The sequence below is a fragment of the Alternaria hordeiaustralica genome (assembly GCF_023758085.1).
Source record: "Alternaria hordeiaustralica strain BMP 2776 chromosome Unknown scaffold_1, whole genome shotgun sequence".
Lineage (NCBI taxonomy): Eukaryota > Fungi > Ascomycota > Dothideomycetes > Pleosporales > Pleosporaceae > Alternaria > Alternaria hordeiaustralica.
In genome coordinates, this window is record NW_026056773.1 from 1,918 (window position 1) to 17,732 (window position 15,815).

Here is a 15,815-nt window from a genome sequence, read left to right on the forward strand (position 1 = left end):
TTATATACTTTAAATAAAGTAGTACTAAAGCTATAGGCTTTAGCTTAATTAATACTATACTTTTAGAACTAAATAATTTTTTTTGTTATATACTATTTAGAGTACTACTAATAGTTCTTTCTTTTTTAGAATTAGTAGCTTTTTAAGCTATAAGTATTACTACTTAAGATTTAGATTTTTACTTAATAATAATTACTATATAGAGTTACTAAACTATATTTATTACTATTTTTTATATTTATCTTCTACTATAGTAACTATATAATAATTATTTAATTATTTATATTTTTCTATATAAATAAAAGACTTATAAATTAGTTAGAAAAGAGTTCTTTAAAGTAGTTAATTAAAAATTTAAGTAAGATTAGAAGCTTAGTATAGTTACTATTCTATAAATAGTATAGTATATACTATAGTACTCTAAATATAAGTCTTATAAATAAAGCTATAGCCTAGTAATAAATATATTAAAAAGAAATTTTATACTCTAAGAAAAGAAATAATCTAATAATAAAATATAAAGCTAAGATACCTAGTTTAATAATACCTCTACGCTTAGGCTTAATATATAGCTACTTTTCTTAATATAGTAAAGTATGAACTAAAGTTTTAAAAGACTAGACTCTTATAAATTTATATACTAAGAATATCTATAAATTTAATATATTATTAAATAAAGTAGAAAGAGTTAAGCTCTATCTATAAGATACTAAATTACTTTAAATATAATTTAGCTAATAAAGTAAGCGCTTCTTCTATATAGATTTTAATAAATAAATACTAATAATATTATAGAAGACTAAAAAGTAGTAGTCTAGTTAGAAGATAAGAGAGATACTTTTATAAAGCTTATTAATAATCTTATTAAAGTTAATTATATTTTTAATAGTAATAATCTTAACTTTATATAAGAGCTTAAGCGTTATAGTAATAATTAAGTTAATAAGAATATATTAGCGTATATATAAGTAGTTAGTTTTATTACTAAATAGCTTATAAAGTATAAGTAATAGATACTAAGTAGAATAGGTAGTTAGAGTTATTATATTATTAATTAAAATTTAATAACTATATATATATATACTATAATTTAACTTAGCTTTTTAAACTTTTAAAAAGCTACTCTTAATAGCTTAAGTTATGTATTTATTTTTTAGAAGTACTAACTAGTTTTTATAAATTAAAGTTTAGTTAAAATAATATATTATTAAAACTTAGTTAATCTTAGTAAATATTAATAAGAAATATAGTTAATAAGTTATTAAAGTTATAAGAAGTACCTAGGTTTTATTATAGAGAAGGTAGTTTACGTTATAATACTATAGTCTCTCTTTCTTGTTATCTTTGTAGTCTACACAATTGTTATAACCTGCTGCTGCTTTGGATTCCAGATAGCGGTGTTGAACCACCCGACGCGCTTGTACACATCTGTCCTACCAAACGGCCTTAGAATCAGGCCCCAGACAAACTCCCTTCCCGTCGAAACAAGTCTGCGTTCGGCGGTGGTCGCGACGCAACGAGCAGCTCCCATGTAAAGGTTATTTCTGTCTATGTGTTGATCGCAGTCCATGCCAAATCCGGTAAAGTCTTCTGCAGATAACAGCCTCTTGGCGAACACGCTTGGACGAGCTGAGCTGACAACTCCGTTCAAGACCAAGACTCCGCCGGTGACGCTGGAGAAGGGCGCGGTCGGAGATACAGGGGTGACGGTGCAGGAGATGACGTCAACCATAGGGCTATACCACTCGCAATGCTCTGTATGAAACGCGACAGGCCCGTCCAAGGCCATCCATGACCAAGACGGAGCTCTGGTCTTTGCTGGTCGCTTCGCGTCATGAACCTGCCAACATAGTTCGTGCAACAGATGTTTTTTCCACAGACCCGCGACATACGTGTCCTTCATAACTTCTTGAAAGTACGCAACTATTCCTGCTATGGCGCTGAGTTTGTCCCCCTCGTTTGTCATCGAGCGAGTCGAATAGTCTTTGACAACATCTCTCCAAAGTCGAAAAATGTACGGCTGTGTCTCAGCCAACGATGAAGGGTTGTTGAAAGAGCTGATGTTGGCTGAGTAAAAGCTCAGCGATGGACGTACTATTTTGCCGCCTGGTGCGAAGCGAATGGTCGTCAAGCCTGTAGATGCACAGTAACCGTTCCAGTCCGTCCAGCCATGTATACCACGATCCATTTGCTCGCACTTCCATCCAACGGAGTTCTTGCCAAAGATCAAAAGGCGTCGTGAGAGGATGATCTCTTGCAAATTCCAGGCTCTGTCATGTAGAGGTTCATGCCTGGGGCCCTCGTATGTTGGCAGCAGAGCAATGCTGCCGACGTTACCGTTCCCACAACCCACTGGTATCTCCAGGGCTGGCGGCAGACCATCCCGCACCTGAAGAAAGCCTTCAGCCGAACTCGTTGAGCAAGCGGCCACTATGGTGAAACATGCATTCTGGTAAATCTCGGCCATCTTCGCTATCTCCGTTCGCTTGTCGCTCTCCGAATCCTGTACGATACACAAGGCATCGACCCAAAGAAACTGCAAACCCATAGCTTTGGTAACTCTGACTGCATCTTGCAGCGTTTGCGGAAGGTTGTCGTACGGGATCTTGCGCAAGTGTCGCAACAGGCTCTTTTCGCTTGTAGTGACTGGTTGTGAATAGCCCCAACAGTAGCTCAGTGCTGCATAACGTCCCATTTCCCCATGTTTGGGGATGTATAGTCGAAGGTCTCGATCCTCGGCCGAAATGTTGGAGAGATTTATCAACCTTGCAGGAAGACTGGATTGGAGGCTCGCGCAATCGTCATGCCGATGGTCGCACTCCACGATCCACGAACGAATCGTACCGAAGGTCACTGGGTCCCCTCGATTCAACTTGGTAGTTGCCTGTGGCAGATACTTCGCCGCAAGATCACCTATAATGACTTTATCAGCTGTGACAAGGCGTCTAGGCTGTGACTGTACCAAAATTCGTTGTCGCTCGGTACTGTAAAGTGCCCGCAAAAACATCGTCCGGGGTGTTGATCATCAAATGTTTTCCTGATAGACGTAGCACGAAGCGAACTGCTCTTTCTTCCTCTGGCGTATTTGAGACAATAGCGGCGGCGCCCTGAAGTCGATTACGTCGAGCTCGTGACTTTTCATCTGCCTGATCTATGAAATCCTTCAGGATCCTGCAAAGCCTGCAGCCATCCTGAGCCTCATCTGTTATATTAGCCAAGGGTTTCGAGTAAATTAAACCTTTGGGTGAGAGCAGCCACGCGATTGGGCTTGTGTCTGTAACTGTAGTGGTAAGTAGACTCGCGCAGATGGGACCTATGTACGCTGGGACCGCCATCACGAGAGGGCGCCCAGGTGATAAAATGTCGCTGTGTGTTATGAGTACCTATCCAGAGGCGGCCGCTCTGAAAGCTTAGTGCAGATTTGTGTGAAAGCATATATGGTAGAGCCAGCTCTGACCATGAGTTACTGGGCATGCATAGATGTTATCGTGCTTACGTTGGCTGCGCGATCATTGATTAGTCGCTTAGCTACCTGGTGTTACACACGCGACGTGTCGCTGCCTCGTATTTAACCATTACGCCCAAATAGCTCTCAACCTTTGCCACCCACTCTATCTCATGAAGTCTCGCTATTTCCAAGGCATGCTTATACCTACCTAGGTACCTAGGTAGAACATGCAAATCGCAAGGTGTGACCCTGGCGATCAGAATGAACTGAAGATCGCAAGCGTTGAATGTAGAATGTATACTTATGTAGTGCTGTTGCCTAGAGAGGCTGAACGACGCTTCCAAACTGGAGCTTACCCAACCAATTAGGCCGTCAGCACGGCAACAAGTCCTGCGCGTTCGAGAATTACCGATGCTACGACAATATGTCTAAGCAAGGTTTGTTGGCCTAGTATACGTAGCAAAGATCGAGTGGTGCAAACTGCATGTAAACAACCACCGTATACCGTGGGAGATACATTTGGATTCATTCGGTATGGGCAGCTGCATTCTGCAGCTTGTAGTATCAAAGAGGTTCGGTCAAGATACATTTTGTTAGCATCTGTTCAAGTGCTATCGCTGATTCGAAACTCCTGTCGCTAATTGGTTTCCAAACTCGCCAACGCCTTCTTCTTCTGTTCCTCGCCCATAGGTCGTGGCAGCAGCCCAGGATCCGGGTGCCACATTTCCTCATCCGTCGCCTTCGATCCATCAGCATCCTCGAGTTCTGGCGTGAGCGCGCGGTAGTCTGGAGGAACGCGGTCCAAAAACGCTTTCACCAGCCGTGGGCTCAGTCCAACAGCATCGAGAACGGCACGATCCGCAGATAGATTTCGCAGAACGCCATCTTTGCCCAGGGATATGATGCTCAATTCAAGTGGGTCTTTGTTGAATTTAGCAAGGATTGCGGTGATTTCCTGCTGATCGGACGTGTTGCGATCGAATGTGTGAGGTGGGTTTGATGAAGTGGCTTCTGACGGAGCTTGCTCTGATGGACTATTTGAAGTCATTATTTGACGGATTAGAGCTGGCGAGGTTTTGATGGGTGTAGGTGAGAAAAGTGTTGCCGTTCAATTTTCAGGTGTGCTGCAGATAAGCATGCCAGAACCGGTGAACAGCCACATTGACATTGGGATCGCATCATGTAGGCTGATCGCGATCATGTTGGCACTTGGCAATCCAACGAAGGATTCCTTCCGGCACGTCATGCATTGGCGTGCATACGTCGACAGTATCGCTTAAGACACGATAGGAACAAACCCACCGAGAAGTTGCATCACAACGACAGAAGCACGACACCATAAGAAAGTGGAATGGGTGGTACAAATCGCATTTTGCATTCTGGAGCATAGTGAATGCTTGCTACCCAAGACAACCTGGTATCCCGCAACGCCAAACGATGCGCAGCCCATAAGCCCTTGACCGGGATGCGCGAGAGCCCAAACGCCAATACAGATACTCTGTACATATATCATCATGTTCATATACAATCCAGATCCCCCGTTCAAGCAGCTGGCCCACTCGCGCCAGGAGCAGCATCCGCTTCATTCCTGTTCGGCGCTCCTTGTTGTGTCGAACTCTCATCAGCTCTTTCTCTCCTGCTGCGACCGCTGAAGACATCACTCAGTCTGGCACTGATACGCCTGTTCCTCCTGTCACGCGCGCCGTCGATATCCTCGGCGCTCGCATTTGCACTGCCACTTGCGACATCACCGCTTTGATTCCTCCGTTGTTCTCGTAGTCGTCGTAGAGCAGAGATACGCTCTTCGGGTGACGCGTTCGGCCGTTGACGGAGGGACAGGATATCGAAGAGCGCGGTGCGGCGACGGTGGGATGTGTCGCCCTCGGGGTTGAGAGGCGGAGCGAGCTCATCTTCTTGCGATCCCGATGAATCGCGCGAGTTGACTGGGCGGAGGTCGACCCGGCTGGTAGACATTAGTACAATGTTTGTGTGTGTGAGGTTGAGGAGTAACATACCATAACGGACATGTGCCCGATACGTTCAGTAGCCATGGGTCCACGCATTCTGGATGGAACTTGTGGTCGCATGGAAGAACACGGAGATCCTGGCCCTTTTCGAAGTCTTCGGTACAGATCGAGCATCCCAGACTTTCATCTGGTGAAGCATTGTCAGTACCCGTTGTCGCACCAGCGGCAACAGGTTGTGCCGGCGCGATGCCCGATTGCTGCTCTTCCGCGGGGTCCGATGTTACGACCTGTGCTGTCTCAGTCGCACCAGGCACAGAAGCTGGAGCGGTATCATGCTGGGTCGCAGCTGTTCCTCCGCTCGCTTGGGCTTCTGTGTCCGTGTTTACGCCATTCACATCCCGTGTTTCTGCCGTCGAGCCCAATTCGACATCAGCGGGTTTCGCCGGCTCCTTCTCGCCAAACTTGACAATGGGTATGGTATCCAGGATAGCTCTTCCCAATCCCCTTGCCCTGCTTTGCCTTGGTCGTCCGAGTACGTTTCGAGGGCCGTATCGCTCGGGGTGGCGATGCGCGCGAACGGCGCCGGTGATGATGATGACGAGGAACAAGGCTGTGATGATGCCGGTGATACTGTATAGAATGATCATGGCGACGGCGGTCGACGGCGATGGTCCTAACGGGTTCTGCTGGTACTGGCCGTTGCCGGAGTCGTTGTTCCCCTCATCCCGCGCCTTGACTTGAACGAAGTATTTCATAGCTGCCGGCATGTCGATGATGTCGTTGCGCACTTTTGCCGAGTCCGCTCTGTTGGTCATCGAGTATATGGCGAACTCGTCCATCATGACTTGTGTCTTGTCCTGAGTATAGTTGCAGTAGTCTGACGTCCTGCTGTACAGTATGACTGCCGAGATGTTGCCTTGCAAGTAGGTTTGTTCGAAGACGCCCTGCGCAGTGTCGTAGCCGATGTAGTCGGTGGAGTCGCAGCTGATGTATGCGATTTCGTCATTGGAGATGCCGACGACGCTGGTGTAGTTGGTATTGTACAGATTGCCCTGGACCTAGTGCTTTGTCAGTGCATGAAGGCGATGCGACGAATAGTGTTTGACGAACTGAGTTGGCGGCATCCTTAGTCAATGGGATCAGGTCGGCTATCCTGGTCCCGTCGTCGCCCTGAGCGTTAGTGAGCGGCAGAGTGCCGTCGTAAAGATTTGTACGCGCGGTAGATGTGTTAGACGAGGATATCGTGGCCGAGGCGACGGTCGCGAACAAGAGCCACGCCAATCGCGACGGCAGGCGGCGCGGTCGCACGAGCAGCATCTCAGGGTCTATGCTGTGGATGATGCAACACTGGGTAGCAATATCGCTCGCTCAGCAGCGAACGGCTGACCGTCGGCCTTATCGATGACCAGCACACCAGGCCCGACGCCTCATGGAGAGAAGATCTCGAGCGCGGGGTGTGGCTTCCGCTGTCGCGCGTCTTTGGCAAAGCCCAGGCGGTTCAAAGCGAGTATACGACAAAGCAAATCCCGCGACTGCGCACTACCATATCGCGCGCGAACACCAAACCGCGACATAGAAATAGACGGGGCAGAGAGGGTCGATTGAAGCCTCGACGGAGAGGCGCGGACTGCCATGGCGTATCGATTGATCTTCACACGCCCGCTGACGCCGGCGACCCACTGTAATCTGCCACTCCGAGACTGCCGCACCATGTGCGCGCACCCTCCTCTCCAATCCTCCCACGTTGGATCGCCCGGCCGCCCCACTCCATGCGCTGCGACTTGCGCACTTCGCCGCATCGTGACCTGTAAGATATACCCGCCTCACTCCGCGCATCTCGACTTCGCACGCCATCGCAGAAAGTTGTGAAGCCGTCGTCACCTGCATGGCTGAGCAGCCTTCACGGACCGACTTCATGTCTCTTTGAATCTATAGGCTTCACGTAGACGGCTATGCGAAACACGATGTTCGAGCACATCCTGATCAAGTTTCTTGCAGTCCAAGGTAGGACTCATGCATATGCTTTCTCTGGTGCCGCACCGGAAGAACACTGCACGCTGCATGGGCTGATCATCAATCACCGCTCGACCTGCGTGCAGCCCAACATGAATTATACTTCACAGATCAACAGAGCATCTTCATGTCCGATTACGTGGCAGTCGTGCCACTATTTGTGCGTTTCATAACTAATTATTCCCAATACAAAGTTTTCATCAAACGCCTGCGCTATGTACCTTTTGTGCAGAAACCTGCCCATTGCAAACACTCATTAACATTCTTCTAACATCCCCCTCCATACCTCAATATCACAATAAAGCTTTTCAGTACGCCACGCCACTGCGACCTCTTCCAGGTGTCTTGAATGTCATAGACTGCACCTGCTGCTCGACCAAAGCCCCAAGCGCCAGCGTGTCCATCGGATCGACGCCCATCTTCTGGAAGTCGTTGAATCCGGAAAGGTAGAAGCCGGCAATGACGACAAGATACGACAAGATAAGAATAGAGCCCTTGAAGTAGTTGCTCTTACCCTCGCCGTACATGTACGACAAGAGAAAGACGCAGAGGATGACGGTAACCATGTCCCACTGCGGGAAGATGAGAGTGAACGTCTGGCTGGCAACGTCCTGAGCGGGAATGTACCCAGTGTGGATGGCACTGTAAAACACCAAAGCCGGAATCTGGAGGAGACACACTTGGAGAGCGTATGCGGAACCAATCTCCATGGAAAGTGCAATGTTGCCGTTCATGGCAAACGAGATGGCGTTGAGGAATTCGGTCGTGTTGGGAACCAATGCGAAGAGTGTGATACCCAAGAACTTTTCGTCGATGTCAGAGCCCTCGAGAACACCATCAACGGTATTGACGAGAATCTCCGCAATGATGGCATATGCGACAGTCGCAGTCAGCAGGATAGCAGCACTCTTTTGACGGCTCCAGTTTGGTGCATCGTGCCCACCAGAGGCATGCCCAGTCGCTGTATCAAGCTCCTCGGGTGCAGCTTCTGTGTTTGTTCGCGTGTGAGCGGGGCGTTCTGCATGCGCTTTGGTAGATGTATGGGCGAGTTGCGCTGCCTTGCGTGGAGCCCTGGTAACGTCACGGGTCGCCAAAGCGGTCGTCGTTGCCGCGATCTCGGTGATTTGTCGCGCAAGCGACTCTGCAGCATCATCTGTAAGTCCCTCAACGTGGAAAGAGTGGTGCGAGACAGCGTCGCTCTCTTTTGGCGGTACCATGTGCGGTGTGTTGCTATCCGATTTGGATCCAGGCCGACCGGTGTCTGATGCAGTGTGTTCAGGTCCAAGACCAACTTCTTGCAAAGTCTGGCTAACCATACGTTTGTACAGCTGGCTGTCGCGTATGTGCGCACGAGATATGGAGTTTCCTGTCGCTTGCCTGACGAAAGAAGCATGTGGGAAGTCCATGTGGCCGCTTTGACTGAGACTGCTGGCGCTCATCTCGAGTAGCTTCTTCTCTTGAGCATCTGGCTCCGTCCAAATTGTCGCAGCATGGGTACGAAGGGTGAAGAGAAGACCAATGATGTAGGAGAAGAACAGGAGAGCAGCCGCGAACCAGGTGTAAGGCTTGACAGCTTCGTTGTAGAAGCGATCATTGAGTGCTGGTGTTTGTGAGTAGTAACATCTACGGCAGTCTCGCTCAAGGGGAACGTGGTGATTGGAGTGCACGCATGAGTGGCAGTTGAGTTCATGCTGGTTAGAGTTAGCACAGGATCGACGTGCAATGGGGCTATACTCACGCTTCCGTAGATCTGGTAGAACAATGTCGGACCGAAAGCGCCAATGACGGCGAATAGCAGCATGGTGGAAGTGACACCAGCGGATCGCACATTGAAACGCTGAGTCTTACGCTTGAGAGCACCAAAGCACATGGACAGGCCTGGTAGGAACAGAATACCTGCAAAGATACTGCCGATGATACTACCCTCGACGAGTTGAGCTTTGCCTTGTTTGAGGGCTACGCAGTACAGGAAGACTTCGACGACAGTAGAGAAGAAAGCGTTGATAGTAGCGCCAACACCCATGGAGGACTGAGCTGAGATGGAAGCTACAGCCTGACCAATGAAGTATGCCAACGGAATAATTGACAGCAGTGCTAGGGAGAACAACAAGAACTGGTCAGTCAGCCAGAACTTCATCTCCAAAGCTTCGGCCAAGACGAAGTAGTCGAAGATGGTGAAGGCGACCAGGCCCAGAAGGTTGATGAGGAAGATGTTGGTTCCGTCAATAGTGTACTTCCAGTACTTGATGCCGACTGCGCGGTAGGTACAGAGCAGGATCGAGGACGATTCTCCGGGGCGGCGCACGTTGCCGTTGTCGGAGTGGAACGAGAGCGCCAGGGGATGGCGTCGCAGATGGTCGAACAGCAGCAGGGTAGTCTTGCCCATGGGAATGGTGAAGACGAGGAACCAGCACAGAGCTGAGACGAGGAACAGCGAGGGTGTGAGGAAGCCGTAGAAGAACAAGAAGAAGACGACGCGGCCAAGATTCCACTTGCCACGGCCAAAAAGCCTCCTCTTAGTGTTGGCGGTGTCGGTGTGGTTGACATTGGCTCGTCCATCTCTGCCGAGGAGGCTTGTCGTCTCTCCACCTGCTGAATCTACGCTGTTGCGTCGGCGGCCGATCAAGGAGCTTGTTCCGGTGGTTGGGCCAAAGAAAAGGCGTCCTTCTTCGATATCGCCGCTCTGCCACTGCTCGTACTCGCTGATGCTGCGACCCTCGCCCTCGTCCTCTTCTATGTAGGCCTCATCCTGCATGAGCTTGACGTACTTGCCGAAGGGGTAGAAGAGGTAGCCGGCCAGGGCGAAAAGCAAATGGGAGTACTCCTTGCAGCTTTCGTTGAAGCCCAGGAGCGCGCACAGCAGACCACCCACCGTAGCAACAGCAGCTAGCCACCATCCGAATACGAGGGTCCATACGAGATTGAAGAGAAGCAGCCATCGGCTGACAAAGAGGCCTGGCGACGAGTGGATGTCTTCTTCAGCGTTGCGCTGGACCGAACGACCCTTCTTGTAAAGCGCGGGCTTCCAGATCCTGATACCGAAGGGATGTGTGACGTTGATGGCATCCTGGCGGTCGCGCAGCGTGAAGCTCTCGGCGTCGCTCAGGTCGTCGTCTTCATCGCCGCCTCCGCTCTCCTCCTCCTCTGCTTGTACCGTCTCCTCGCTGGACGAGGGCGTCGCGTCTGCATCGGCGCCGGTCGGAGGGCCGGCGTTCTCCTGCTCGACCTCGTCGTCTTCGGTCGAGTCGATGGTGGCTAGGTTGGGCGGGGGCGCGGCGGTGCGGCGGCGGACGGTCGAGGGCTTGCGGCGCAGTGTCTGTCGCTGCTTCTTCTGCTGGTCCTGCTGGGCCTGGTCCAGCTCCACCTCCTCTTCGGCGTCGTCGACACTGAACTCCTGCCCCTTCTGCGGCCATTTCGACGACGTAGCGCGCCGGCTCATGGGCGGCTTCTTGGGCTTGGTCAAGCTTTCGTGCGCCGTCGCTGCGGCCTGCTGGCGGCGCTCGATGCCGGACGTGATGGAGCCTGCAGCGGTGTTAGCATCATGATATCCTCTCCGGGCCGCCAGATGATGCGCGTACCGTAGCCAGAGGGCTGCATGGCAGCTTGCGGCCGTCGGCGCGCCGAGTCGCTGGGCGTCGCGCTCTGGGTGGGCGTGTCGCTGCCGGTGCCATAGGTGCTGCTGCGGCGCGACGTGTCGGGCGACGGCTTCGCTTTACCCGCGGCGGGCGTGCGATCTTCCATGGTGGTGTCGCTGTGCGAGGGAACTGTGAGGTTGGGCAAGGGCAGGCTGTCAGACTATCTGTAGTTCAACCTTGTTTTGGGAGCTGCTGTGGTCACAGCTCAAATGCTCAAACTACGTGGCTCTCCGCACAAGTCACGATTCTGCCGCCGTACGATGACAGCTGTTAGGCAAGAGCAAAGATGCATTACCGCGCTCGTCGTGCCCCTCTGAGTGTGCGTGTGGGTGGGAGCAAAGCTGCAGATGACCCTGTTAGACGTCCATTCCCCGGCGATCCATGACTTTAGCGCCCAATGTCTCACCCTGCTCCAGATAAGATAACCACTGCCCAGGCAAGCTGCACGTAATTCACGGCTTCCGCGGCAACTGAATCTCAATGTCAAGAACCGCCTAGAATAACGGTCGCTGTTAGTACTATTCTACGATGCAGAGCGTGGCGGTGCAAGCATGATGTCATCTGAGCTGTGGCTGGAGAAGTAGTACTAAGGTAGTCTCCTGCACCCCAACGTCCCAATCCCACACCCACCCAAGACACACGACATAAGAAAAGACATCTGCTGCTGCTAGAACAAGGCGCGAACGCCCAGATCGCTAGGTCCTTAGCAGTCTAGAACAACGAGCATTTCGATATCTACGCCTGCATGCGGCTCCACGCACTAGTGTCATCAAAGGTTAGCCTTCAGCCCAGCTCGAATGTCACATGCGTGTCGACGGGCACGTGTACCACCCTTGAGCTGGCAAATCTTCCATCGGCATCTGGTGCTGCAGTACGGAATCGGTTCGCCTGATCATTAATCGAGATGTAGCAGTTTCTCATACTGTACCGCTGTAGAAGCTACGGCACTAGTCCGCCTCATCGTCTATGATGCTGCAGCCCTGCCCAGGTGGAGCCGCGAACCCCTCATCCGGCACTAGGCATGTATACCAGTCGTGTTGCAGTTCACAAGACATCGATGTATGATCGGACTTTCTATCTCTATCTAGGTAGAGGATTACGTTGCCTCGGGATGTATCCAGTGGTCAACATTTAATTGTACGTATTCAGCAACACATGCGTGAATCGAAATCTGGCCACGCCTGGTGCCAGTAGCGCAATGCGCCAGTACAGCCATAAATGCAGCCACTGCTGGGGCACACTCAGCCGCACTCGACCAGAATTTGGATAATGCTTGAAAAGGCCGGCCTCCCATATGTTTGGATTGGTTTCTGGCAGCCGACCTCGGAAGTCAACCCCTGACGTCTCTCTTTACTTCCTGTCGTCTCAATCGTACCGAGATATGGACCTCCTGAATATCTTCCTCTTAACCACGAGCGTTGTTGCATTTGCCTACACCGTTCATTTTGTCTACTTGGACAGTGCACGCCTACGGGGCGAAATTGTCGAAGAAGCTAAATCAAGGAAGCGTGCCTGGCATCTCCGAGTGGGACCGGTCGTCTGCTCGATACTGGCTATAATTGCCTTTGTTCTTATACTGTTACCAAGGAACAGTCTATCTGAAGCCTGTTTGCCAGAAAACAACGAAATTAACCCGGATGTTGGGGGCATTGGTGTCCTGCTTGGCCTTTTTCTACCTTGTCTTGTACTCCTCCTGGTACTAATCTTAGGTCATTTCACAGCACATACCTCAGGTGCGAAAGAGCTTTGCATGGCTCAGTTTGCGAGTAAGTTGCGAAGAGCACTGAAGCGTATTTCGGGTTTAACACAGCATAGACTTGTTTTATCTCACAATCAATCTTGCCAAGGGGATGAGAAGATTAAACGCTCAAGAGCTTGGTATTGCCATATCCAGTGTTGATGCGGTCAGTGCTTCGATGTCCATGGCTTTCTCGGATAAGGATGTGCTCGCTGCGCGGAAGCTGGTCTTTTTTGGATTCTTGACACAGCTCGTTGCCTACGGCGTACAGGCTGCGGCTTTCGATGAATACTCGCGGCGTGACACTTTCCGCTGTAACTCCTCTACAACGAATCAGGCATTGCCGCAATCCTACTCGACATTCTACTGGGTTTACTGGTCCCTCCGGGTGGTGGCATCGATACTCCCAATCCCGGTAGCCCATCGTCTCACGTCGGACTTGAACAAGATTGAACATAAGAACAATAATACACAAAGCTCACGAGTCAAAGCCACAGCACTATGGAGGTCTCTACCCGCCACTTTAGCGACGAGTTATCTGATCTACGGGTCGTTCGTACTACTCCATGGACTATCTATCTACAACATTTTGCGCGGAACGAACACTATCGAACAGTCATGGCTTGCCTTGATGACCGAGTGGGGCCAAAGTGCCAACGCCATCATCGCCATATTTGCCGTCGGTCATGTCATATACGCAATCTATAGGCTGTTCGTTGCTGAGAGCAGGAATAATGATGCACAGCCTCCTGGGCTCAGTGGGCAATCAATCAGTGAGGCCTATCCCCCAGACGGCTGGAAGGCATGGAAGCACTGGCCTTGGAACGCGAAATGGTGGCCTTTCCATCTGGGATTAGACTACTTGGACCATCTCTTAGTAGACGAAGGTGAACTGCAACGAATCCTGGATCCGCCTCTCTACCTGACTGAAGAAGTATCAACAGAGCTTTGGGAAAAACTGATGAAAAGCTTTACTTCGACCGAGCCTGGCCTCGTCCTCGATTGTCTGATTCATGGAGCCCCATCAAATAGATGCAATGAGGAGGGTGACTATCCCATCCATCTAGCTGCCCGCAATAACGACATCGATATCTTGATGAGAACGCGCTTCACCTTTGATGACGATATATACAGCCGAGACTCTCTTTTACTCCAAAATCTAGCTGGCGAAACCCCTTTAGAGATCGCGTGTAGCGCAAATGCACACGAGGCCGTGAAGTGGATAATGGGTGAACTCCCACAGGGGCACGAAGAAACCGAAGCAGCCGTTACTCGAGCATTCAAACTGGCTATCGCAAATGAGAGGGAGGGACTCTTGAAGATCTTACAGCATCTGTGGCCGGAATGGAGAGCGCTGAAGATAACGACGGGAAAGACCTCCAAATCGACTCCACTGCGCTTTGCCATAGACGAGGGTAAACAGAAATCTGCCTATCGGCTTGTCGATCCTACCGTTACATCAAGAAGACAACCTAATGCCCGCAAGATCTTCGACATGATCTGGAAGTCTCAATTGGCCGGTGGCTACCTAGAGATTATGCTGGATCACCTTCAAGAGCCTATCGACTCTATACGTACTGACATAATCGATGAAGTTATGGGTTCCCCTACAACCAGTAACGCCGAAGCTTTGGACATTCTGCTAGACCTAGGAATTGATATCCCCGCAATTCTTCGACAATCGATATGTCATGCGGTGCTCCCCATGACCCATTCACAGCAAGCAGCCAACAACATATGGGAAGATATCCTGCGAGATGACTACACGATTGAGCCACAGGAGCTAGAATCAATCCTTGCCTTCGAAGTACCAGCGACCCGTAACCTAGATGACGAAGTTGAAGGACATAAAGATGCTATCAGAACTGCATTGAGCCCTCGGGGCGCGCACGACTGGTCTGAGGTGGTGCTTACAGCGACGAATGCGTCAACAGAGGACCTGGAGAAGTTGATAGCGACGGAAAAAGACAAGAACATGCTGCAGCGTATGTTGAATGTCAAAGATAAGAGAGGACACTCACTCCTAAGGTTTACGATCTCGGAGGGCATGGATGAGGTCGTTGAGAAGCGAAAGAGAAGACTGAGATACCTCGAGACTCTTCTGATACGCGGGACCATCGTAGCAGAGCCGGACCTGATGAGTGCACGTGAACTTTCGTTTCGTCACGAAGGGAATCTCGCGAGTTTCATGCTACTGGCGGTATATGCCCACCGAGATGTCTTGTCCGACTTCTTGCGCACCCTGTGTAGTGCACCGAGGGTCCACAATGGATTGGACTTCAGTCATTACGCCCTAATTGACATTCTGCTTAGATGTAACGCCGACCCAACACTCTTGGATGGAAGTGGTAAGACCCCTCGAATCGCTCTCCATGACGCCATGGCGAAGAGACCGATCAAAAAGAGCTCCAGAAAGGACGACAAGGTCTTCAAGAAAATGCAGAACACCAACCGTTTCTATCTCGAAAAGATTTCGGAACTTTTGCTGCGCTGGGAGAACCACATCAAAGGTTCACTCGGTCGTAACCCATTGGAGATGCCAGACGGTCTATGGAAAGCAGGACGTGACACCTTTGATCATGAGACATGGGCGTGGCTGGTCGCCAGGAACCCTGAGGGCTACAAAGTGGTGGAGGATTGATGAGAAAAACTGGAAATGTACTCGGAAGCCTACATTGCCTCAACACCTTGTCGGATTTTGGGTTTGATACGAATGTAGCCGGTAAAGCTCATGTTGATTTTTCCGTCCTGCTTGACGTGTTATAGATCTCATAGCGTGCTACTATCCTGCCACGTCCTTTCTCCCGACGATGTATCTGATGGAGTGCCAACATTGATACATGGCGGAGCGGAGAAAGACAGGACGGAATGATCTTGCAAGACAAGATCAAAGCCATTCGGAGACTGACCGACATCCGGAGAAAGTGTTGGCATTCATATGTCTAAAGAGTGTATTCCGAATCTACCATGCGTCTCGCCTCGCGCAAACCTAGTCGTTCACCCCCATCTCCATC

At 50.2% G+C, this 15,815-nt stretch overlaps 4 protein-coding genes across 4 annotated transcripts; 1 reads left to right on the forward strand and 3 right to left on the reverse strand.

The window, feature by feature from the left end:
* Positions 1 to 4,085: 4,085 nt before the first annotated feature.
* On the reverse strand, positions 4,086 to 4,496 carry J4E84_000001 (uncharacterized protein; the record flags this gene model as incomplete). Its single annotated transcript, XM_049382646.1, has 1 exon — positions 4,086 to 4,496. The coding sequence occupies one exon, from the start codon at positions 4,494 to 4,496 to the stop codon at positions 4,086 to 4,088; it is 411 nt and encodes a 136-aa protein (XP_049248164.1).
* Positions 4,497 to 4,990: 494 nt separating this feature from the next.
* Positions 4,991 to 6,732, reverse strand: J4E84_000002 (uncharacterized protein; the record flags this gene model as incomplete). Its single annotated transcript, XM_049382647.1, has 3 exons — positions 4,991 to 5,411; positions 5,464 to 6,473; positions 6,526 to 6,732. The coding sequence occupies 3 exons, from the start codon at positions 6,730 to 6,732 to the stop codon at positions 4,991 to 4,993; spliced, it is 1,638 nt and encodes a 545-aa protein (XP_049248165.1).
* Positions 6,733 to 7,736: 1,004 nt separating this feature from the next.
* On the reverse strand, positions 7,737 to 11,169 carry J4E84_000003 (uncharacterized protein; the record flags this gene model as incomplete). The annotated part of the gene is made up of 3 exons (XM_049382648.1): positions 7,737 to 9,119; positions 9,167 to 10,950; positions 11,007 to 11,169. The coding sequence occupies 3 exons, from the start codon at positions 11,167 to 11,169 to the stop codon at positions 7,737 to 7,739; spliced, it is 3,330 nt and encodes a 1,109-aa protein (XP_049248166.1).
* A 2,857-nt stretch (positions 11,170 to 14,026) lies between these two features.
* Positions 14,027 to 15,442, forward strand: J4E84_000004 (uncharacterized protein; the record flags this gene model as incomplete). Its single annotated transcript, XM_049382649.1, has 1 exon — positions 14,027 to 15,442. The coding sequence occupies one exon, from the start codon at positions 14,027 to 14,029 to the stop codon at positions 15,440 to 15,442; it is 1,416 nt and encodes a 471-aa protein (XP_049248167.1).
* Positions 15,443 to 15,815: the final 373 nt, after the last annotated feature.